Source organism: Heloderma suspectum, chromosome 12 (assembly GCF_057233095.1).
Source record: "Heloderma suspectum isolate Gila_16-S chromosome 12, 16-S_ref, whole genome shotgun sequence".
Taxonomy (NCBI): Eukaryota; Metazoa; Chordata; class Lepidosauria; order Squamata; family Helodermatidae; genus Heloderma; species Heloderma suspectum.
In genome coordinates, this window is record NC_139469.1 from 3,712,054 (window position 1) to 3,737,029 (window position 24,976).

Consider the following 24,976-nt stretch of genomic DNA (forward strand, 5'->3'; position numbering starts at 1 on the left):
CATGTAACATAGGAAGAGCCCTGCTGGATCAGACCGAGGGTCCATCTAGTCCAGCATTCTGTTCACACAGTGGCCGACCAGCTGCCCATGGGAGACCTACAAGCAGGGCATGAGCGCAACAGCACCCTTCTGCCTGTGTTCCCCAGCCAGATATTTTAGCCTAAAGCTGTGCCAGCAACTAAGCATTAAGAGAGGCAGTTCAACATCTTAGAATGGGGGAAAACAGCACAAAAGCCAGGAAGCCCACACACAGTCGGTGGCTGGGGGAATGGGGAGGGGGTGGGACCCTCTGGAGAACCCAGGCAGGCTGGATTTGGCCCCTGTTGCTGAGGTTCTGCATCCCTGAGAGATAGATGGCCAAAGCTCACGGGTCTCTTGTTTGATCCCACAGCATCTGGGAGATCATTGGCCAATCCGACGGAGGGCTTTCCGTGTTGAGAACCTTCCGTCTCCTCCGGGTCCTCAAGCTGGTGAGGTTCATGCCCGCGCTCCGGCGCCAGCTGGTCGTCCTGATGAAGACCATGGACAACGTGGCCACTTTCTGCATGCTGCTCATGCTCTTCATATTCATCTTCAGGTATGCACTGGCATGCGCTTCTCCCTCCCTCTCTCTCTCTCCCCTCAATTAACTGGTTCCTTGTTCATCTCAGTGCTGTGTGGATTAGAGTGGGGGGGGCACAGTTGCCAAGCGAGCATGATGACAGCTGAGCTCACCACAGACTGACAGGCTGGTGCTCAGCAGATAGATTTCTCTATAGCGTCTCACTGTTTCACCGGATCCTGCCACCCTGGAGACAAATAAAGGTGGCAAAGTGACAATGGCAGCAAAACAATTGTGCCATTGTTCTTGATAGATGGCAAACATCATCGAGGCAGCACAACTGAAACCCAGGATGCCGTTGCCAAAAACCGGAGAGGATTGAGAATTATTCTCCCCCAGCCCACCCTCCTGCCCTCAAATAGGCGGAAGCTCTAAACTTACACTGTTGTGCGAAGCACAGTGGCTTTTCTTTCTTTTCCAAGAACTTCTTCGAAATGTACTTTGATTGCAAAATGCCGGGTGGGGTGGAGTGGGTGGAACGTTGCAAAAACCTCGAACTATTTCAGAGGAAACATAGCAAGCATTTGCAAATACCAAGCAGCCATTTATCAAGGGGGAAATTACCTCGATGTACATATGGACTCCTAGTGAGCAGGTTATAGTTCTGCTGCACAGAGAGGAGTATTTTTCCACACTTTCCAAGCTTCTGAAATGGAATCTGAGGAACCAGAGGAGTGGTAGAATTCACACACACGCACACACACCTGGCAGGATCGTCCATGCAACTGACTCACCATACACATGGTGGCAGAGAGCTTTTCTACAGGAGGCATTTATTGTGCTCATCCTTCCCTAGAAAACAGAAGGAGGTGAGCATCCAAAGTAGCTCACAAAGAAGAGAAATGGGTTCTCAGGATGCAAGATAGAATTTGTTATAAGAATCCCAGTGCATTTTGGCCTAGGCCTTCTTCACAGGGTAAAGAAAAAAGTCTGCCGGATTTTTTCAGCAAAAGATTGTCTCCTGTGTCAGTCTGCTATCGCCAGGCTTCTTTATAATAAATTCTGTCATGCATCCTGAGAACCTGTTTCTCTTCTTTGTGATCACATCCTTCACTATCCATGGTTGTTTATAGGTTCTTCAGACAACAACATGACCCTCCAGTTTCACTTCTGTGTCTGAAGAGTACTTTCAATTAGGTTTTTTTTTAGAGCAGAGAAAATGTGGTATTATTTGAAGAAAGCTAACAAAAATGCTATTTCCACTTGTGTATTTGTGCTGTTCTGCTATGCCACAGTGCCACCTGCCTTCCAATGGTGGGTGGAGTTGAAGGCAAAAGGGGTGGGGCAAAAGGCCAAACATACCAGCATATTTTAGTTTAAGAGCACAATCCTAAGCATGTTAGATGGGAAAAAAAGTCCTACAACTCCCGGCATATGCTGGGAATTATAGAACTTTTTTTGTCTAAAGATGCCTAGGATTGCACCCTAAAGATCATACCACCGGTACCTATGCCTCAGGAGAGACATTTCAACCTTTAGAATGGGAGAAAACTACAAATGCTGGGAGACAACCAAACATTTGGAGGTTGGAGGAAAGAGGGCAAGGGAAGGGGGCGTGGCCACCTGGGGAACCCAGAAGGCTGGATTGGGGGCCCATTTCAAGAATTCTTTTCTGTCTCTCTTCTTTCCAGCATTCTTGGTATGCATCTTTTTGGGTGCAAGTTTGGCTTGAAAACGGATACGGGAGACACGATGCCAGACAGGAAGAATTTCGATACCTTGCTGTGGGCTATCGTCACTGTGTTTCAGGTAAGTTCCCTAAAGTTTCTACATTCCCCCCCCCAGTCCCAAGAAGCACCTCCATTTTGCATTCCAAGGTCTTTCTGGGACTCCGGCACCCTTGTTCCCTGTAACCAATGGCTAGCAGAGGTTTTCCATACTTAAGAATAGCATCATTGGTCATATAGCATCATCCATTTGGATGGTGCTCTACAAAGTACAAGACATCAGGTCCCTGCCCTGAGGGGATTGCAGTCTAAAAATTTTACTCAAGGGAGAAAATAGAGTAAGGAGAGGGGTAAAGAGGAGGAAGCATATTCATTTATTTCCATTGCACGTCCTTAGGTGTAGTTACAGTGGAGAAGAGGGTATAGTTCTGCCCTGCACCTGTTTTGCAGAAAGTGTTAAACGTTTTATTTAAAACCCACTCTGTCTGGACTGTGTGGTTCCGTTTTAAGCAACGGCCTCATCTGTATGGGGGTTCCAGCCAAAGTGCGGGGCTCAAGGCAAACATTCCGGCTCCAGCAGAGCAGGGCAAAGGCCAGACGCTGGCCAGGAGCTCAGGATTCAGGCAGTAGTTGTCCATTGAAGATGAGGAGTCAGACAAATACATCTGTGCAGAGACCAGTCCTGCCCAGCATGCAGCCTGTCAAGCAGAATGCAGCCCACCACCCTACGTCTGTTGGCCTGCCAGGCGCTGGAACCCACCGCCTGTGTTTTGCGGTTCCAGGCTGCAGTGGTGTCCCCCTCAAAGGAGGATGAGGCAAATGCACAGAGGGGGAAGAAGTCTGTCACTGGGCATTACCTAGACTGCTAAATGGAGCCTCCATGTTCAGAGGTGGTCTGCCACAGAATGCCAGTTGCTGGGGGGGGGCAGGACGGGAGGGGGTGCTGCATTCATGTCCTGCCTGGAGGCTTCCTGGAGATGCCTGCTCAGACTCTGTAAGAAACAGAATTCTGGGCTTAAATGACCCAGCAGAACTCTTCTGTCAGACACTTGTGATCTATGTTGCCTTGAAGGGCTGCTTTAAATTGAATTGGTCATGTGTTTTTGGTGGTAGATGGTTTTCAGTGCTCTCGCTTATGGCAGAAGATAGACTGGGATCTCCTGGTAACCCTTTGAGCAACTTGGCAGTAGATCAGCAAGAGTTTCCAACTCCCAGTTGTTTAAGAATGGCAACAACGAAAGGGCTGCAGTCTTACACTTGTCTGATCCATGGTCCAATTTCATATCTCAGTGTTCCCCTGCTGGAAAATGGGACTTCTGTGCTCAAGAGAGTGGGCACAACGTTCTGTTCCTTTAAATTGCAAGTGGGGAAAAAATCACTGCGATGGCCGGCCTCATGCTATTCGCTTACGTCTCAGCTTCTTCTGCATTCCTCACCTGTAGAATATGAGGATTCTGGTTGCCTTTGACCAGGTCTTTGTGTTGTTGGGTCAAAGACTGGACGGTCCTGTCCTACTTCAATAGGAGCGATTCTAGTAAGCACTGTCACCTTCCCAGCCTTTTATCTGTGGAAGTGCAAGATTTAGGCAGACTTCATGAAATGAACGTCCTTTAGAGGGCAAATTACTTCGCAATTCTCCAGAATGAGGGAACGCCAGCTCTGCCGATTTCGGGCCATCTCGTCTCGATGAACAAGCAAGGGAGATTAAGTAATTGACTGCCGGGCGAAATTGACATCAACTCCATGTAGTTTGTGTTCCCACTGCCTCCTCTTAATAGAAGCACCAGCACTATTTTCACAGCAAATCTTGCCAGTAAATAAATTCAGCACGAGGCACAAAGGCTGAGCTGGGCACTTTCCACTAAGGTTAACACCAGCCTCACTACTAAATTCAGCTGAAGGTTGTTCTTTGCTGTCATGTACCTCTTGATGGATCATTTCTGTGTTGCGGCAGTTCCAAAGGCAGTGGTCTTCGTTGAGATTGGACTAATTGAGGCCAAGGAGTTCTTGTGAAAGCCCAAATCCTCTGTGTGTGTTTGTGTCTGTGAGTGTGTGTGTATTTATTGCATTTCTATCCCACCTTTTTCCCTCTTGCAAGGAACCCAAGGCAGTTTACATGATCCTCCTCCTCTCCATTTTATCCTCACAGCAACAACCCTGTGAGGTAGGTTGGGCTGACAGCCTGTGACCAGCCCAAAGTCACCCAGTGAGCTTCCATGGCTGAGTGGGGACTAGAACCCGGATCTCCCGGCTCCCAGTCCAACACTCTCACCCCTACACCACGCTGGCACTCATGTATATAATATATAATATTTCCTTGGTTCTTTACATTCTGGGGAAGTTCTAGTTCTGATCAAGAACTTTATTTCTTAATGGCCTTTCTTCCAAAATATTAAAGGAGGTTTACATATTCTGATCATGTCTAGGGTCCCAAACAGGCATTACTTTAAATGTGTGTCTAGCAGCTATGCCTTCTTTTTGTGTGTACTCTAAGGTGGGCACAAGGCCCCAATCCAGATTCTAAAAGCTCCCACCTTCACCCCCCATGCTAAGGATCCCCAACTGGACCAGAGCAGCTGCACCTACTCTAGAGTAAAAATGAAAATAGGCATAGCTGCTAAACACACATTTAAAGTAATGTCTGTTTTGGCCCTTGTAATCTAGGTAAGAGGTATGATTACACAGGGAAAAGAAATGGGGAGGGAAGACTAAAGTAAGTGGATTCAGCTACTAATTCATTCATACTTTTACATAACGAAGTTACATAATGAGCAGGTGCTTTTTCAGCTGGAAGAAGTGCAGAAAGGGGCAACTAAAGTGATCAAGCAGCTGGAGCATTTCCCCTATGAGAGAAGGTTAGGGTTAGGGTTGTTGGGGTTGTTTCCAAGCTAAACAACAGCTGGGGTTGTTTAGCTTGGAAAAAACTAGGGTAAGGGGAGATGTGATAGAGGTCTACAAAATTATGCATGGTGTGGAGAATGTGGACAGGGAGACATTTTTCTCCCTCTCTCAAAATACCAATGGGGTCTTCCCATGAAGCTGATTGGTGGGAGATTCAGGACAAATAAAAGGAAGGACTTCTTCGCACAGCGCAGAGTTAAACTACGGAACTTGCTACCACAGGATGTAGCAATGGCCACCAATATGGATGGCTTTAAAATGGGGTTGGACAAATTCCTGGAGAAGAAGGCTATCAATGGTGGACTGTACCAGTTGCTGAGGGACACTCAACAGAGGAATGCTGGTGCCTTTTGCACCCCTCTTAGGGACTTCTCAGAGGCATATGGTTGGGAAACCAGATGCTGAACTAGACAGACCCACCTTGGCCTCATCCAGCAAAGCTTTTCTTGTGTTCTCTGAGTATTTGCAACATAGGAACATAGGAAGCTGCCTTATACTGAATAAGGGATGTGTGAATCAGCAAAATGTGAGTTTGCTGAAGTTGTCCAGATTCCGTCTAGAACTTCATTCTGATTCCAGTCTATATTACATTGCGGGCATAGTGCTTTTCTTTTCACATGAAAATCCATGCTCCTTGAAAAACAATTGTGCGCATTTTGGAAATGTACACATTCGCCTCCCAGGATTAAAGCATGTTTGCATGCATCTGTACACATTTTTCAGAAGTGCTCATTTTTATATGTGTATATTTTTTAAATATGCATTCTTCTCCCATGATTAAAACGTATTTGCCCACAGTTTTGAAATGTGGGCTTTTTTGAAATGTACACATGCTGTCAAACGTTGTTTTTCTTTTTCTTTTCTGTCCATGAATCACATTGCAAGCTTGGAAATGTATGAACTTTGACCTCAGAATGTGTCCAAGTCCATATTTGGTCCAGAGGATGTGAACAGGGTAAAATCCTGATCAAAAATGAACTGAAACGAATTTCTCATGCATCCCTAATACTGAGTCAGACCATTGGCCCATCTATCCCAGTATCGTCAACAGGGCCAGCATCAAAGGTAGGCACAGTCAGACACCTTCCAAGGGGCCACTGACAAGAGCCTCCTGGACTCGTTCCTCCTCTTCGCCAGTTTGCAACCTGCTGGTTTCCTGCCCCTCATTCCGGCCCAGATGACGATGGTGCTGAGAAGCAGAAGAAGTAGCTGCCCCCGCCCCCTGGCTCACTGGCTTTCTGTCTATCAAGCAAGCAAGTGGCAGCCATGATGAGAAAGGGGAGCAGGAGAGCAAGAGCAGCTAGTGACCATGGTGGTGAGAAGGTACTCACTGCGGGAGGGGGCCCACGGAGGATGTCTTGACCAAGGGCCCTCCAAAACCTGGAGCCAGGGCTGAGTACTCAGGGCCAAAGAGCAACCATGGCTCACCCACACAGCCTAGAGCTCAGGTCTTCCAGGTGGGGTTGTGCAGCTTCTCAAAATACCTGCAACCCTGACTCCTTTCTCACCATTTATAGGGATGTTCACAGGGTGTAGCGGCACCATTGTGGGAACTGTGAGCTAGTATAGGAACTACTTGGACTCTGTCTCCATTTTGATGCTTGAATATCAGGTTGAACGCCCCTGTAAAAGCCAAAAAAAGGAGCGAACTGAGATTGCTGTCTCTCCCACCCTGTTCTGTGCAGATTCTCACTCAAGAAGACTGGAACGTGGTGCTGTACAATGGGATGGCGTCCACCTCTTCCTGGGCAGCCCTCTACTTCGTTGCTCTGATGACCTTCGGCAATTATGTGCTTTTCAACCTCCTGGTCGCCATCTTGGTGGAAGGCTTCCAAGCTGAGGTAAGGGAGGAGCCCAGCTGAACTGGGTTTTCGCTAAGCGACTCAACAAAACCTTCTGCTTTGGGGTCTTGACCACCAAATTTTGTCATTGGTTTAATGTCATTTGACATGTCTGCCTGTCTGCCTGTCTGTCTACAGCAGCTTTCCCCAACTTGGCATCATCAGGATGTATTGGACTACACATCTGGAGGGTGTGAATCAGGGGGTTTAACATGTGTTTTTATCATCTGAAAGCCACCCAGAGAACTTTGGTATTAGGTGGCTTAGAAATGCCCTCCAGATATGTTGGACTACATTAAAAAAACACCCAATCATCATCATCATCAAACAACATACCAAGCCTGACATAAAAATTCAGCATACAAGATTTCATTTCAGTGGCAGAGAATAAAACAGCATGCAATATATAGTGTCACTATAAGAAAAACACAACAGATCTCAGAGGAAGCTGTGGAACTAGTTATTAATAGACTTACCAAGTTCACCTGAGGAACTAGTCAAGTTCATAGCAAGGAAAGGCGTGGGGTTATTTCCGGGTAACTGGAAATAATATTTGTCTGCAGGTTGTTGAAGATAACTAGCTTCCCCTAAAGGACAACAGCATTTTTAGAGTCCTCTGTTTTATTCATCAATATTCACCCAAAAATGGAAACAATTCATCTACTTACCACTGAGGGGGCAGAGCTCAATGCCAGAGTGCTATGTCCCTTCTCACCAAGTAGGTATGGGAGGGAGTCATGATACACCCCAAGACATCTTTGCCCAAAGAGCAACTTAATGGCCCGTTGGTGTCCATTGTTGATGACCATGACCAAGCCGCGCCAGGCCCTGAGAGACAGACTTCCCGTTGTAGGAGAGCAAAACTCACGACAGTACTTTGTGTCAGAGAACCAGCATGGCCGACTCTGAGTTCACTGCTGGGAAGTTGACTTTCCCATGGGCATCCAATCAGCCCTTCCACAGAAACGCCATGTAAACATTAGGGATGCGCAGGGACCCCCACAGCCTGCTCCGGAAGCTGGTTTGGAGTTTCTGCATTGGCCAAGACCCACCTCGGCCCGAACTGGAGCCAGGCCGACCCGCTTTGGCCTCCGGATCCAAAGCAGGATCTGGACAGCCAACGTGTTCCCCCGCCCCCGCCCCGCTATCCCCCTCCTTACCTGTGGGGAGCCACCGCAGTCATCGCTGTCTTGCAGGGAGACACCATTTTCTTTTTAAATGGTGACTCTTCTTCTGGGACTTAAATGTTGCATAGATTGCGGCCGTAAAGGGGCCACCCATGCAACATTACAGGCGCGTAAGCGGGCCATTTACGCCTGTAATGTCATGCAGATGGCCCCTTTACGGCCACGATCTACATAACATTTAATTACCAAAAGAAGAAGAGTTGCCTCCCTCCAAGATGCTCCTGCGGGTGCTCCGCAAGGGTCCAGGTAAGGAGGAAGGGGCTCACCCAGCTGGGCAAGCAGCTGTCCAGATTGGGCCAAAGCAGCCTGAAGCACTTCAGAGCAATCCAACCCATTTCATGCCACTCCCGACCCATTCTGGATCCAGACCGCTTTGGTCTGAATCACCCCAGTCCGCTTCGGGATTTGGGATTCGGACAGAAGTGGTGCACAGCCCTGGTAAACATGACCTTCAGGGAACCCATTCCTTTCTCCTTATGTCAATACAGATGAGTTCAGTCCTGCTTTGACATCCGCCCATCCTTCCTGCCTGCCTCCCCTAGGACAAATCTAATGTGCAGTTTGGGTTTTAAGTGAGAATTATACCCCCATTTCTGTCTCCGAAATATAATGATCTCAAGATCATATTTTATCAAGAAGCTTTTATGAAGTCATTAGCGTATGGAAATGATTTTTGAGCTTTACCTAAACTCAGACTGCTTGAGCTAAGAATAATGACTTGGAAAGGGGCTTTAATCACATCGGGGGGATATTATTTTTTCCATGCTCCATAAGAACAGAGCAGCCATTTAACATTTTGGAATACTCAGTTGACATTAGCAGCAGAAAGATTCAAGTGCAGAATGAGAAACAACTTTGCTCTTCAACGTACGGGTCCTCAAGAGGTGGCGGGGGGGGGAATAACGTGTTCCATCATCTCCTTCTTGAGCTGTTAGTTCCACTTTCAACTGCACATGGGGAAGATGAATAGAGCAAATTTCCCTCTGCTACCACAAAAAGGGGGCTCTTTAGTAGAGGGCCTGGCCCAGGGGAGGCCCCGGCCAGCAGCCTGAAGCGAGCCAGGAGCTATGGGAACAGTCAGCAGCTGCAAGGTCAGCATCAAGGGTTGGCATGGTCAGGCACTTGCCAAGGGCCCATACCGCAGTGAGGGCCCACTGACAAGAGCCTTGTTGTGAACTTGCTGCTCCTCTTCGCCGTGGCAACCCGCTTGTTCACCTGCCTCTCACTCTGGCCTAGACAACGGTGGTGGTGAGCAGGAGATGCCACGGCCTGCTTGCTCCCTGGCTGTCTGCCTGCCAAGCAAGCATGGTGAGAAAGAGGAGGAGGGGCAAGAGCAGTTGATGACAATGGCAGTGAGAAGGTAGACTAACTAAGGGAGGGGGCCCATTGACTGTGTCTTGCCCAAGGGCCCTCCAAAACCTGGAGCCTGCACTGACTAGTCAGGGCCAAAGAGCAACCAAGGATATAGGAACACCGGGCCGGCCCTATCGTGAGGCAGAGTGAGGCAACTGCTTCAGATGGCAGAAGCTGGGGGGGCAGCAGTGGCAGCTCCCCAGCAGTTCCTCCTGAGCCCCCCTCCTCCACCGCCATCTCACTCTTCTGGAGGACAACTCTGTGTGAACCACACAGCCTGCCCTGCACTCCCTAAACTAGCTTGCCACACTCAGGTGTTCCAGCGGAGCCTACCCTGTTGCTAGTGTTGAAGCAAGAGTCTGTCCAAGGAATGGAAGGTGGCACTGCCTTGCCCTTTGCGTCAGGTGCAAAATGTCTTGGGCCAGCCTTGGCCAGAGCTCAAGAAGGCCTTGGTTGCTCAAGCCAGGCTCAAGTGGAACAGGAAGCCCTCTTATACTCCTTCCTGTCTGAGAGGAGCCAATGGTCAGCCCAGGTGGGTGGGGCCAGGTGAGGGCCTAAGTCTTCTTCTCTTAGAAGTCGCCACCTGTAGTCCATCACATCACTCCCCTCAGACACTGGGCTTTTCAGTGGCCAATCTCATGTCGAGACAACGTGGAATCAAGGGGTGCACTTGCTCCGGTTGTAAAGGCCTGGAGTCAGCATGGCCAATGGACGGGAATGCTAGGAGTTGTAGTCCAAAACGTTTGGACGGCTCCAGGTCAGGGAAGGCTGCCCTGAGTCATTCTCGTCGCTTCTCCCTGCTCCCTGTCTTCTGCTTCCTTTCACCTTTGTCAGATGATAATTGCCGTCGTGCTAACTGAGCTGGTGGCAACCACCGCCGCTCATCCGCGTGAGAGCGTTCTTACAGAAAACCTCAGTTAGGGCTCTTCTGAAGAGAAAAGGTGGTTTTGCTTGAGGAGATTCTGTGCACTTAACTTGGGCTGATTGCATTAAAAATGTAGGGATGGACGAAAGGGACTTACCTCGTCCCGCAGCTTGCTTCGCGGTGGGGGGGAGGCGCTTCGGTTCTCCCCCCGAAGTTCAGGCGAGGGTGGGGAGGCGCCCCGCCTCGCCCGGCTGAAATTCAGGCTGGGGGGGAGGCGCCCCATCCCTCGCCGGCAAAATTCAGGCCGGGGAGGAGCGCCCCGTCTACCCGGCCGCGAAAAAAAAAGTAAAAAACACACACACACACACCCGTGATAGGCTATGTAACAATTTACGTAGCCTATCATGGCTAGATTTCCAAAGTCAGCCGTGACAGGCTATGTAAATCGTCACGTAGCCTATCACGGGTGACTTTGGGAAAAAAAAAAAAAAAGCGCATCCGCAAATGGCGGCTCCCATGGGGACCGCCATTAGCGTTCCTTATTTTGGCACGTCTAATCTACATAAACATTTACGTAGACTACGGCGAAAATAAGGGCAACGCAAATAGCGTTCCCTTATTTTTGCTGTAGTCTACGTAAATCTTTACGTAGACTAGACGTGCCAAAATAAGGAACGCAAATGGCGGCGCCCATGGGCCGCCACCATTTGCGTACGCATTTTTGTTTTTGTTTTCAAAGTCACCCGTGATAGGCTACGTGACGATTTACATAGCCTGTCACGGCTGACTTTGGAAATCTAGCCGTGATAGGCTACGTAAATCGTCACATAGCCTATCACGGGTGTGTTGTTGTTTTTTTACTTTACTTTTTTTTTTTGCAATGGCGGCGGCGGCAGCTGGTCAGGAGACCGGCCGCTGCCCCTGCCCCCGACGAAACACTGCCGAAACGCCGCCGGGACCCGCCACCAAGAGGGACATTCGCCGAAGGTAAGTCCCATCCGGGGGGGGCGGGGGGCCTGCGGAGAATTTCCCCAACACTTTCGGGGGGCCAAATGCGTCGGCACTCAGCCTCCCGAAGATTCGTGGAGAAATTCTCCACCAACCCTATAAAAATGGCAGAACCACCATTGCAGAGGGGCTCAGTTAAGTTTAGCTCAAAGCACGGGCTAATTGGCTTGAACTGCTGCAATGAGATGCGCCTCGCCTTTGAGAGTGCCTCCGCACGGCTGTTAGTGATGCTTTTCCCTGAACGGACTTGATTTCCTACTTTACATGGTTAGAGCCTTTCCCTTAGAGAGGGTCCACATGTTATATTATGGGTTCCCTAGCACATGCATGCACGCTCATGCACACACACCCCATGGTACACCATCGCCCAGCCATATCTCATGCTGAATTGTCCCTATCGTGTGGAGAATGTCTTTGCTTATGCGGGTCCTGGAACCCCCAAAGCATCATGCTGCTATCCACTGGAAGACGCTGCCCTTCCGTTTTGAACAAGAGTCCCTAGCACTCGGCAGGAACGATTTTTGATGCGGGGTGCTGAAGCTGATCCTGAAACCTGGTCCTCAGCTGTGTTCAGATTGGAGGTGACCGGGGTGGACGTGGAGGTGGGCAGAGGGATGCGCATGTATCTGGGAAAGAGGCCCAGATTTTCTGGGACACAGGGTGACCCTATCTGTCACTCACCGCTCCATTTACATGTCTTCAATGGCTGTCTGTTTCCCTAAATAAAAAAATAATCATAACAACGGGTCGTTCTGCCACCCCAGCAGCTGCTTGGGATTGCATTTGTATCCATCGCCGTTCCTCCCTCTGCTCTCCAGCATTCTTAGCTGTGGCACTGTGCCTTTTGTTTCAGAATGATGGCCTCATCCAGAAAACAGTCGGCTGCCAGGCGGGCACTGGGCAAGCAGCTGGCATTTGGAGACCCAGGAGGAGGATGGAGATGTGGGGGGCAGTCTGAAAAGAGGGATTAGGCTCCCATCAGTTCCGATCGGCTTTGGGAGGGACAATCGCACTGGACTTTTTGAGTGGGGAGAGAGATGGCCACAGAACCTGGGAAAACTCAAATGAAGGCATGGCTAATACTTAGTACCTGGGCATCTGGCATACCAGTCCCTTGTTAGGCAGACAGCCCAGAATAGCTGGTTCATTTTTCCTTGATAGGACTATTAGCATTAGGATGATTGACAAGGGCCTGGTCACTGATTTGTATTGTGCTGAAAGTATTTAGCAAGCTAAAGAACTTGAATGTAAGTGTGACAGCTTCCCTGTATTCAGTTTTGGGTGTGAGGAAAACACATGTTCCTGTCTATTTGTTTTTTCCCCTATTGCCAGGTCAGTGGAAACCAGGTGTGGGGCAACCCAGCCACACAAGCCAAATATAGCCATTCCCCCTTTCCCTAGTACCAAACTCTTTTCCCAAGCACTGATTGTTTGGTGGTTTCCCAGCGTTGTCCCCTTTCTATGCCTCTCCTAAGGCTTAGCTACTGGCAGGAAGAGCCTTAGGGCACAATCCTGTGCCTAAGAACATAAGAACATGAGAAGAGCCCTGCTGGACCAGACTGAGGGTCCATCTAGTCCAGCATTCTGTTCACACAGGGGCCCGCCAGCTGCCCACAGGAAACCCACAAGCAGGGCATGAGTACAACAGCACCCTCCCACCCATGTTCCCCAGCAACTGCGATACACAGGCTCACTGCCTCTGGTACTGGAGGTAGCACACAGCCATCAGGACTAGTAGCCCTTGATAGCCTTTTCCTCCAGGAATTTGTCCAATCCCCTTTTAAAGCCATCCACATTGGTGGCCATCACTACATCCTGTGGTAGCAATTCCATGGTTTAACTCTGTGATATGTGAAGAAGTCCTTCCTTTTATCTGCCCTGAACCTCCCACCAATCAGCTTCATGCCGGCTGGGGAATGCTGGGAGTTGTAGGACTTTTTTCTCTCTAAACATGCATAGGATCGCATCCTTAATCTACAATAGGCTGATACTTGTTGTATTTTTGGCCCCAGCCCTTTTGCCACCAAGGGCTTTTCTGGAATTGAATTTGGCACTGTGGCTGAAAGAGGCCCCCTGCCCCTGATGTAAATCATCTTCATCAAGAGTCAATCCAAATTATGAACCGGGCTGGACATAACTCCGTGTTTCTTTATTTTGCCCCTCCCCCCATGCTCTGAGAACTGTAGTTTGGTGAACGCTCTGAGTAGCAGACTCCGAAATTCCCTTGGCAAAGCATCACCCCCGGGATCCTTTGGGGAAAGCCGTGACAGAAAAAACTGGTATAACACTGACCTATGATAGGCCCTAAGGAGCAAAAGTGTCTAACCCATTGCGGAAGAAGCTGTCCATTCAAGAAATATCTGTGGAGCTGTAACTTTCTGGGAGTAGAATGGGATCATTCCCAGAAAATCTGAGCCATTTCCCCAATAGCATGCATGTCTGTTGTCTGAGTGTATGATGGTGGGAGATTCAGGACAGATAGAAGGAAGGACATCTTCACACAGCACAGAATTAAACTACAGAATTCGCTACCACAAGACATAGTGATGGCCACCAATTTGGATGGCATTAAAAGAGGGTTAGCAAATTCCTGGAGGAGAAGGCTGTCAATGGCTACTAGTCCTGATGGCTATGTGCTACCTCCAGTACCAGAGGCACTATGCCTGTGTACACCAGTTGCTGGGGAACATGGGCGGGAGGGTGCTGTTGCGCTCATGTCCTGTTTGTGGGCTTCGCATTTGGGCAGCTGGTCAGCCACTGTGTGAACAGAATACTGGACTAGATGGACCCTTGGCCTGATCCAGCAGGGCTGTTCTTATGTTCTTAGGAACATAGGAAGCTGCCTTATACTGTGTCAGACCATTGGCCCATCTAGCCCAGTATTGTCAACACTGACTGGCAGCAGCTCTCCAGGGTTTCAGGCAGGATTATTTCCTCGCCCTACCTGGAGAAGCCGGGGATCAAACCTGGGACCTTCTGCATGCAAAGCATGTGCTCTATCACACTGAGCTACGGCCCCTTATGTCCTTCCCACCTCTCTTTCTGAACTAGAAACTAGCTGAGGACTGGGTTCCAGGAGAAGCTTCAATGGGTTGGTTCCAAAGTCGCTGCTACGAAGTGTTGGACTTTTGCTTGTTTGTCAAACTATCTGGATCTAGTGGACAGTGCAAAGAATTTGGGAGCCCTGGCTCCACCCACTCATGGAACTACAGTTCCCATGATGCCCTGTGGAGAAGGGCTGAGAGTTAAACAAGTTTGAAGTCACTCACAAGAATGTCTTCCATGTAAAGCAATGCTTCAAGATAGAAAGTTTGCATCTTCTCCTCTCATCTGTTGAGTGCTGGCATAGTTTGCATTCTATTGCCATGAAACATGCTAGCTCAGGATTTGAGCAGCAGCAGCAGCAGCAGCAGTCGTATCATTATCACCATCACCGTCATCGTCATTATTAAATAACTGATTGCATAACCTCTAGTGCAGCGCTCCCATCCAGATACTCCACTTTCCTGTCCGTGTGAATGGTGTGTGTATACAAAGCTGAAAATTGGCAGTCCCATTCAATGTTCTCCATAAATATGTAATTACAGAGTTGGAGGGGGGAAACGGGGCCATGTTTTGTTGCTGGTGGTTAATGGCTCCTGTTGGAGCTGTTATGCACTGTGATTTAAATGTACAGAAAAGCTTTTCTTGTCTTTTTTTGGGGGGAAAGAGCTGAATTATTCATTTGGTAGCACAAAAGATCTGCCCAGCAGAGAAATTCACCATCGGCTGGTTCTTCCCGAGCTTTAATCAGAAGGACGACTGATGGAGTTGAATCTAGGGGCAGTGCTGGTTGCGACTTCTGTGGACACTTACCCCAAATCCAAATTCCACAGCTGGAAATACATTGTGTTCATATTTGTTTAATGTTGCTTCATTTTGTGTAATGGATTCTACTTCCATGAAAGAAGCATCCCAAGAATCCAGATCTGTTTTGGCAAGAGAAGGGAAGGGAGCATCAGAGAAGCTAAAACGTTTTACGGCTTTTCATTTGGAAAAAAGGCAACTGTCATAATAGATGTTTATAAAATCATGCACAGTGTGAACCAAGTGAATAGCGTAAAGGTCTCTCTCTCTTTCTCTCTCTCTCATTCTCTCATAGTGCTATAAGTTGTAGTCATGAAATGAAATTTATAGACAGTAGATCCAGGTCCAGAAAGAAAAGACAACGTATGCATCCTTCCATTTCCAGTCTTCAGGCTCTGAGTGCCATTGCCAATGTAGCCAAAACAATACCAGCCATGTGCAAGAGGGGAGATATCAACCCCAAAGTTTGCAGAAGTACAAAAAATACTTAGGTTGGGGGGAAACCTAATGGGGGGGACCCCCCAAAATAGACCAATGCGGACTGAGCATGATCACTGGTCACATGTTTTTTACTGACAGTTGGGAAGGGATGGAAAATCAGAAAGGATGGAGTGGCTGGAACCCTGAACAAGAGCGCTCTACGCTGCAACATTCTGTTGCCGCTCCCGCTGGTAATTCATGGCATTTGCTGCCACGAGCTGTGGTGGTGGTCATGGGCTTAGAACCAAGGCTTTAAAAGGGGATTGAACAAATGCATGGAGGAGGAGGGGCTGGAACCTGTTGGCAGCCATTAGTTGCAATGGCTCTATGGAAGCTCCATGTACAGAGGCAATCTCAGTGGAGGCTGGTGGCCCCTATTTCAGTGGGGCTGTAAGTCCACTCTGAGTTTCGGTCAGAACCTGTCAGAACTCTAAAGGAGCTATCCAAGGTGATGTACCCATTTGGGGGATAGGGTTCAGCACTTTGGATAGCTCCTTTGGAGTTCTGAGTGGTTCTGACTGAAACCCAAAGTGGATCGAATGCCCCACTGAAATAGGAGCCACCAGCCTCCTCTGGGCAATCTACCACTGAACTCTTCTTGCTGGGGAGCATCAGCCAGAGAGTGCTCTCGCTACCCTGCTTGTGGGCTTCCTAGAGGCATCTGGTTGATCACTGTTGAAAACAGGATGCTGAACTGGATAGGCCCTTGATCTGATCCAGCAGGACTGTCCTTATGCTCTTTGGGGACGTGCAAACCAGCAAAATTCTTCCAAGTTCTGTGAATTCCATCTACCCCTTGGGCATCTGTTTGTCTGCCCCCCTGCCTCTTGTGTCCATCCATCTGCCTTTGTCAGGACACTTGTCTAGCTCTGACTGTTCCTTCTTATGTGTTTTCCCCATCTTTGTCTAGCAAGCCACAGGAAATGAGGACATTTCAGAGTCTAGGAGGCCCGTTGTGGGCTTTTGTCCCTTGGCATGCCAAGATGACAAAGGCTGGTCTTCACCCAGGGCTAGGGAAGTACAACAATTTTGATTCTGTTTGCAAATCATCCAAACATGTCCCGTTTGCAATCTCAAACCCAAATGTGAGCAGGAGTGCTGAAGTACCTTCCTGGGGATGTGGGAATCAGCAAAACTCCAGCTCGGCCAAGGTCTCCAAATTCCATCTTGGAGGCCATTTTTGGCTCGAGTCCGTATCAGGTTGTGAGCTTTGTTTTTTTCATTTCACAAGAAAATCTGTGCATAATTTTCGTGTGTATTTTTCCAAACATGCGCATCAGTTGTGTGCATCTGTATAACCTTAGTCACTGTCAAATTGCAAATTGGGATCCTTCATTCCGCTTCCTCTTCTTTTTCTTCCTCCTCCATAGGGTGATGCCAACAGATCTGACACAGATGAGGACAAAACCTCCCTCAACTTGGAGGAAGAGTTTGAGAAGCTGAAGGAACTGCATGCTTCGGGCAAGTTGGGGAGGAGAGCAACTCCTTGGAGGAGCACAACAGACTACAGCGTTTCTCTTGATCAGGAAGGAAATGTTGAAATAGCTGAAGGCCAGACTAGAGGACATGATCATCTATGACAGGGGAGGGGAACCAGGGGGTGTGGCCATGCTCTGTGACATCAGGGGGCGTGGCTACTCCCTGTGACCTCAGGGGGAGTGGTTATGCCCCATGCAGGGCTGGGTGAGGGGGCATTCGTCCTCCCACCCCAGCTCAGTTCCCCTCCCCTGATCTATGAAACACAGACACAGGAAGGGGGAATTGATTTAGACTGGAATTGCGGAGTGCAGGGGGAGGTTAACCCTTTCCCTCTTTCTTATTTCCCTGATGTAAATCCATACCACAGATGTTTCCTACAGGAAACCTTAGATGTGCCCATAAATTTTCCCTAGAGGGCCAATATTTATTTATCTATTTAATTTATTTATTAATTGCCCATCTGGCTGGTCACCCAGCCACCCTGGGTGATGTACAATAATAGAAACAGTTTAAAACAATAAAATACTACATTAAAAACATCATATTTCTAAAAACACCCTAAACCACCCCAAATGCCTGCCTGAACAACCATGTTTTTAATGCATGGTGGAAGCTCATTAAAGAGGGGGCATGGTGGAGTTCCCTAGGGAGGGAGTTCCACAGAGTGGGGGCCACCACAGAGAAGGCCCTCTCCCTCGTCCTCACCAGCCTAGCTGTCCTGGCTGACGGGACAGAGAGAAGGCCATCCGAGGATGATCTTGTTAAGTGGCCTGTCTGGTGTTGCTGGAGGCGCTCCTTGAGATAGGCTGGGCCAGAACTATATAGGGTTTTAAAGGTCAAAACCAACACCTTGAATTTGGCCTGGAAAACAACTGGTAACCAGTGCAACTCCATCAGCACCGGAGTGATGTGATCACGCTGGTGGCTGCCTTTAATCAGGTGAGCCGCCGCGTTCTGCACCAGCTGCAGCTTCCGAACCATCTTCAAAGGTAACCCCACGAAGAACACATTACAGTAGTCTAAACGGGAGGACACCAGAGCATGTACTACCGATGGGAGCAGATGGTCGAGAAGGAAGGGGCGCAGCCGCCATATCAGATGGAGTTGGTACAGCGCTGTCCAGCTCACAGCTGACACCTGAGCCTCCATGGACAGCTGGGAGTCCAAAATGACCCCCAGGCTGCGGACCTGGTCTTTCAAGGGTAGCCGTGCCCCATTCAACACCAGGTCGACATCCTCCAACCTCCTCTTGTCTCCCACCAAAAGTACCTCCATCTTGTCAGGGAATTAGCAGCTTCACCTGGGTGGTGGGAGGAGGTTTTCCTACAAAGAGGGAAACACCACCCCAAGCACCATGGTCCTAATCCGAATCAGGCAGTGGCTGCTTTTTACCTTAGTAAAGAGACAGGAGATCCGATCACAGATCCCCATCACCTTGTCTAGTTTGGCTGTTGGATAAAACCATCATTTACGTCATCACAAGGACTTGCCCACCCCCCTGACTAGCAATTAGGTTGACTTCTGTCTTTTTTTGTGTGGGGTGGGTGTCACAAATCTCTTGGCCCCCATCTATTAAGCACTCACACACACGCAAAAGGAGAGGCTTCAGTCTCACACCTTTAATTCATTATTCACAGGATCATTACAGATGCAAATCCTTGAAGTCTCTCTGGCTACAGAGGAATGCCTCCAGGGGATTCAAATGGGATCACCGAAAATTGCCCACAGTTTGAAAGGGAGGCTGTCTGGCTAGGCTAACTTAGGGTGGGAGGGAGAGGCCACCCCACCCCACCCCTTCCATGATGTTTCCCTGCGTCGGCTCTCACACATCGCTAACTGGGTCAACCGTCTGAGCTCCACCCCTGACGTTTCCCTCTTAGCTCTGTGCCGCCGCCTCTCATCTTGTAGGTCACAGTCTCCAGTCCTCTCCTCCTCCTGCTCGCTGCTTCTCACAGAGGGGGGCAAGGAGGAAGCTTCATGCCCGGCCATCTGGGAGACGGTAGCCTGAGAAGCACGCCTGCCCATATCTGAACTGGCTTGTGAAAATGCCTCCCCCAGTTCTGGCTGCTCCTCTTCTGAATCTGAGCTGCTAACTATCTCCCTGCGCTCAGAATCAATCCTGACAGAGGGGGGGACTTTTCTTCTTAAATTGTCACAGCTTGGAGGAAGGGGCGGGGCCACCAGATCCACACCCCAGTACCGACCCCAGTACTGACTTGGAAGAGCAGAGGGGCCTGCGTCAGGCATGGATTGAGGGCTCAGTAGCCCAGTCCAGCAGAGCAAGCCGCCAAATCCCTCTGAAGACCCCAACCCCCTTATTATCCAGGGCACTCAAAACAGGGGTTACATCTCCTCCCATGGATTTGGGGAAATCATTGGTGTTTCTGAATAGAAAAACCTACACAGAGACCGTGAAGTTCTTGGCTTTGGCCCATCTATCTCCCTGACAAGCCCCTTTGTCTTCCAGAGATGAAGATGTACTCCCTTGCTGTCACCCCGAACGGCCACCTGGAGGGCAAAGGGAGCATGCCCCCACCGATCATCATGCGCACTGCTGCCACACCCATGCCCACCCCAAAGTGCTCCCCGCACATGGACTCCGTCTGCCCCTTCATGGACTCCAGGAGAGGGAGCAATGCTTCCGTTGACCCGCTGAGCTTCGACCAAAAATCCTTGGTATTTCACAAGTATTAGCGCTTTTGGGTGTTGCCTTTGACATTCAGTTAGAGGAGTGCTGACAAGTGCAACCCAAATGATCTGAGGGCTGAAGCCCCTTCCTCACCAGAAAAGGCTGCAGCATTTGGTGCTTTTTAGTTGGGCGGGGGGGAAGGGTTACTAAGGAGGTGGCGAGGACATGATGGAGGTTTATGAAATTGCACGTGTTGCGGAGTAGGTACACCATGTAGCACAGTCTTGCCCCAATCTAGTGCCTCCCGGATATTTTGGGCTACAACTCCCATCAGCAGGGCAAATGATTAGCAACAATGGGAGTTGTAGTCTAAAGCATCTGGAAGGGTGATCAAGTGAGTTTGTGGCCAAAGAAAGATTCAAACCTGCCACTTCTTGGCTGAGAGCTCATCCCTCGGTCAGCTTGCCATGGTTGTTCTCATAGGAAGCTGCCTTACATTGAGTCAGACCCTCATCCAGCCCAGGACCCTCTACTCTCTAAGCTGCATCTCTTCTCCATGGTCTTCTCCACCTCTGGGAGATTCCGGGGATTGAACCTAGGACCTTCTTCCTGCAACACAGATGCGCTGCCACCAAGTTATGGCCTTCCCTTCAAAGAACGGGCAGGCTGGCTCCATGCAGGGTGGTGGATCTGAGAGAAATCGCTGAGTTGGCTGGAGCTTATCGGTTACACTCGGGGGATCCCCCCCCCCGCCCCAAATTGCCTGCTGTAAAACTGCTGGAACATGATAAGGCTAAGGAAATGGGATGTGCTGAAGTGAGGCCAGGATCCTCTCCAGTAGCTGCCTAAGGAAGGGAGCGTGTCGAACAATGAAACGGCTCGGTGGTTGCCATGGCGTAGCTAGCAAGACCAGCGGCTCGAGACAGGCTGGTTTCTAGCATTCGGATCCCAACAGCAGGGCTTCCTATTAGCAGTGGTTTAGCTAGCCTAATTTTAGTCCCTGGGCGTAATGACCTTACACCAAGGGTCTCGCTTCAGTTGTGAAGCACGCAACTCACATTTCTCTTCTCCCACTGTCCCCCTCACTTGCCATTCCATGCTTTGCAAGGGCTCCTACGTTCCTGATACGTTAGAGCAACCCACCTCCTGAAAAAAAGAAATGCTCTGAGCATGTGCCGTTTCGCAGCTTAATCCTCTGCACATCGGTCTCTGCTTCTGCTGAGACTAATGATGCTAAGCCCATTTACTTGGGAAGAAGCAGCATTTGGTTGTAGAAAAAGGAGGATCTATCGTTAAAGGATAAATAAGGAAATGAGCATCTGTAACCATGCACATGCCCACCCGGCTGCCCCTTGGCTATAAGAAGTTTTTAAAATAAGAAAGGGAAGATGCTGCAGCAAGCGGGATCCGCCTGTTTGCTGCTGCTCCCATTGCTTGCTGCTGTCTGAGTGGTTCCTTGCCCCCTGGGCTGCAGGGCCCAGCTCCTTGACCCTGAGGTCCAATCCTACCCACACCACCGCCTTTTACCAGAGACGATCCCTGGTTTTTTGGTCCTGGGTCCCTGGTAAAGCACATCCCCTAATTCAGTCTCTATTTTTGCCTTTGTAGGAGGCCTATTTAAGAAGATGAGCTCGATGTCTCATTCTTCAGCATTTAGCTCCTTCCCCCACCCAGACACACCCCGCCCCGGTCTCTTGAAAGTAAAAGTGCAATACAGTGCATGTTTGGACATGTAGGGCTTTTCTCTGTCTAAACATCCATAGTATTGCACTGTAGGTGGGGTGACAGGATATATCTGTTCTCTGGCACATGTACAAATAAATGCACACATGCAAATGTACGCTAAGGCACCATGCAGCCTGAAATGTCACACTCTGCACATGCCAAGGCACATTTTGAACAATTAACCACTTATTGTTGGACAACTTTGGCTTGGCTGCTGTGATACCTTCAGCCAAAAGAACATCTTGGCTTTGGGAAGGGCCATCACAGAGTGAATGGAGACAATATACATTAGCCCAGGGGGAGTTGGATGGGGATGGTGGGTGTTGTAGTCTAACACGACTGGATGACACCATGTTGTGGGTGGCTGCATCAGAGGGTAGGCAGAATAGTGGAAATGCAGGTGAATATTGGGGTGGGATTTGCAGAGGAATTCTACTTCAAATATTACATTGGCATACCCGCACCTTCATGTGCAAGCTATGCGATTCCTTCTCACACACAAGAGAAGGCATCACCTTAGTGGCTTAGAGATGGATCTGAAAATCAGGAGGCCCCCTGATTTGAATCTCGCCTCTCCCATTAACTCACTGGGCAGACTTGGCTAAGCCATTATCTCTCAGCCTCACCCCTCTCCATCTGCAATGTGGGGGCAACGATACTGGTCTACCTTATGGGGTTCTTGTTGTTGTAATGATTCCAGAACAAATAATATATGAGAAGCAAAGACTGAAGACTCAAAAGGGCTATACAGATTAATATTGATCATCCAAGAGTGCAGTCCTCTGCATGTTTAGACAGACAAAAAAGTCCTACAACTCCCAGCATGCCCCACCCAGCATGGCATCAAGCTCTTACTGCCAGGCACTCAGCCTCTTAGAATAGAGGGAAACTGTTCAAAAGCTGGGACACCACTGAGCGGTCGGTGGTCAGGAGAAACAGGAGGGGCCAGGGGAAGGGGCATGGCCATCTGGGGATCCCTGGCTAGCTGGTTTGGGAGTCCTGGAGGGCCACATTTGGCCCCTGCACCTGAAGTCCTGCATCCCAGTGCTAAAGCATCTTCCATTCCTTGGTTTGGCTTTGAAACTCTTACCTGCTCTTTCCCTCCTGCCCTCTCCCAGTCCAGCCTCCGCAGCTCCCCCTGCACCAACTGGGGCACGGGCAGCAACTGGGGCAGCCGCCGGTCGAGCTGGAACAGCCTGGGCCGGGCCCCGAGCCTCAAGAAGAAGAGCCAGTGCGGGGAGCGCGAGTCCTTGCTCTCCGGGGAAGGCAAAGGCAGCACGGATGACGAAGCAGAGGATGCCAAGCTCAGCGCCCTCGGCCGGTCGCCCTCGCACCGCCGAGCTGACTCCCTGGACTGCCGGGGGGCCCTGGAGCTGCCGGAGCTCCTCCAGGTGCCCGGCGCCCGCCACCCCCTGAGCATCAGCCCCATGGCTGTGCTGCCCGCTGAGTTCCAGGACTGCAACGGCAAAATGCTCCACGTGCCCAGCGAGTTCTACCTGCACATGGATGGCCACAAGGACGACCCCTTGGACTACGAGGATGACATGGAGGATGTAAGTCTGGCACCAGGACGTTCTTTTGGTTTGGGAGGGCTGGCCCTCTTCCCCGGCCCCAGGTGGAAGCTGCCAGTGGTCACCGAAGGGAAGTTGGCTGCAAAAAAGGCAAAGGCTATTTGGGGCTTCATTAGTACAAGTATAGCTTCCAAATCACATGACATGCTAGTTCCCTCTACTCACACTGGTTAGGCCTCACCTGGAGTGCTGTGTCCAGTTCTGGGCACAGCACTTGAAGAAGGATGCAGACAAACTGGAGAGGGTTCGGAGGAGGGCAACAGAAATGATCAGGGGACTGGAAACAAAGCCCTATGAGGAGAGACTGAAACAACTGGGCATGTTGAGCCTTGAGAAGAGAAGACTGAGGGGGAAAAGGATAGCGCTCTTCAAGTACTTGAAAGGCTGTCCCAGAGAGGAAGGCCAGGATCTCTCCTCGATCATCCCAGAGTGCAGGACACGGAATAATGGGCTCAAGTGACAGGAAGCCAGATTCCGGCTGAACATCAGGAAAAACTTCCTGACTGTTAGAGCAATACGACATTGGAACCAATTACCTGGGGAGGTGGTGGGCTCTTGAACGCCTCCCTAGGGAGGAGTTCAAGACAAGGCTGGACAGCCATCTGTCGGGGATGCTCTGACTTGGATTCGTGCACTGAGCAGGGGGTTGGACTTGAGGGTCTTGTAGGCCCCTTCCAGCCCTACTATTCTATGATTCTATGATTCTATGAAATTAGAACGAGAGGTGTGCACAGCTGGCCTCTTGAAATTCTCTGCCCTATTCACGGGCAGAGAATTGGACATGAAAACTGGGGTGTTAAAAGCAAGACCCTGTTTTCATCCATGAAATGTTGGCGGGTATTTTTTGTTTTTTTTGTTTATTTAGTACATTTATTTCCTATCTTTCCCCCAAGGGGCTTAAGGAAATGATAAAATAATGCCATCTCTTCCATCCAGACTTACTGCTACAGGATTCGTAAGGCCTTGGAGCCCTACAAGCCTGAGTGGTGCAAGACGCATGAGGACTGGTCTCTCTATTTGTTTTCACCTCAGAATCGGTAAGAGACCTGAAACAGGGTCGCAATGGCTCTCTCCTTTTTTTTTTCCACTGCTGTTGTTTCCATTTTCTGGCATGCTGGCCTTGCACAGTTGAGATGTTTTTCTGCAAAAGCCTCAGGTGTCTTCAGAGAGTCCCCTTCCAGATAGGGCTGAACTGAAAAGTTTGCTGGGGAACCTTTCAGCAAAAGCTATTGCATTGGGAGCAAGCAATAAGGAAAGCCTCAAATGACTTCTGTGTTTGAAGGTGGGACAAAATGAAGTTGTTTTTAGTGGCTTACCAGGAAAAAAAACTGGCAACAGTGACACCTGTTTTTCTTAATATTTCAAGAAAGATGGAGATGCGTCCAGCACCGGCTGTGACCCCCTCCCTCGTGCCTCATTTGGAATTACACTTAAAAACAATGGTGGCCCCCTCATGGCGGCCATGTTTGTCCCCCGAACAATGCATCTGAAATGATGCTGCATCATGACTTCACATCATTCCCAGTGAGTCATTATGGGAAAACGTTGAGAGCTGTTTGCACCTGTGTCACCACTTGAAGAGGTAGAAAAAGTATCTGATAAGAAAGAAAGGTTTATGTAGGGGGAAAGCCATTGCTGCTTTTCCTGGTATTCTTTTTCCCCGCCCTGGAAAAAATGATTAGATTTTTCTCAATGGTGTAGTAGTAAATTTTGAAGTGCAGACACTCATCATGACATTCTTTGTAGCCAAAAATTGTCCACAGTAAAGCAAATGGGTCTTCATTGCCCAGTCCAGATTAAGCCACCCCAGAAAACTTTGGATT

The 24,976-nt window shown here is 49.5% G+C and overlaps 1 protein-coding gene across 1 annotated transcript in view; it reads left to right on the top strand.

Moving 5' to 3' along the window:
• Positions 1-24,976, top strand: part of CACNA1H (calcium voltage-gated channel subunit alpha1 H) — a 419,417-nt gene that overhangs the window by 333,063 nt on the left and 61,378 nt on the right. The window contains exons 12-18 of the mRNA XM_084818118.1: positions 392-577; positions 2,233-2,350; positions 6,855-7,010; positions 17,120-17,210; positions 19,696-19,904; positions 22,701-23,135; positions 24,090-24,190. Coding sequence (XP_084674244.1) covers positions 392-577; positions 2,233-2,350; positions 6,855-7,010; positions 17,120-17,210; positions 19,696-19,904; positions 22,701-23,135; positions 24,090-24,190 — 1,296 coding nt within the window. The remainder of the gene's footprint in view (positions 1-391; positions 578-2,232; positions 2,351-6,854; positions 7,011-17,119; positions 17,211-19,695; positions 19,905-22,700; positions 23,136-24,089; positions 24,191-24,976) is intronic.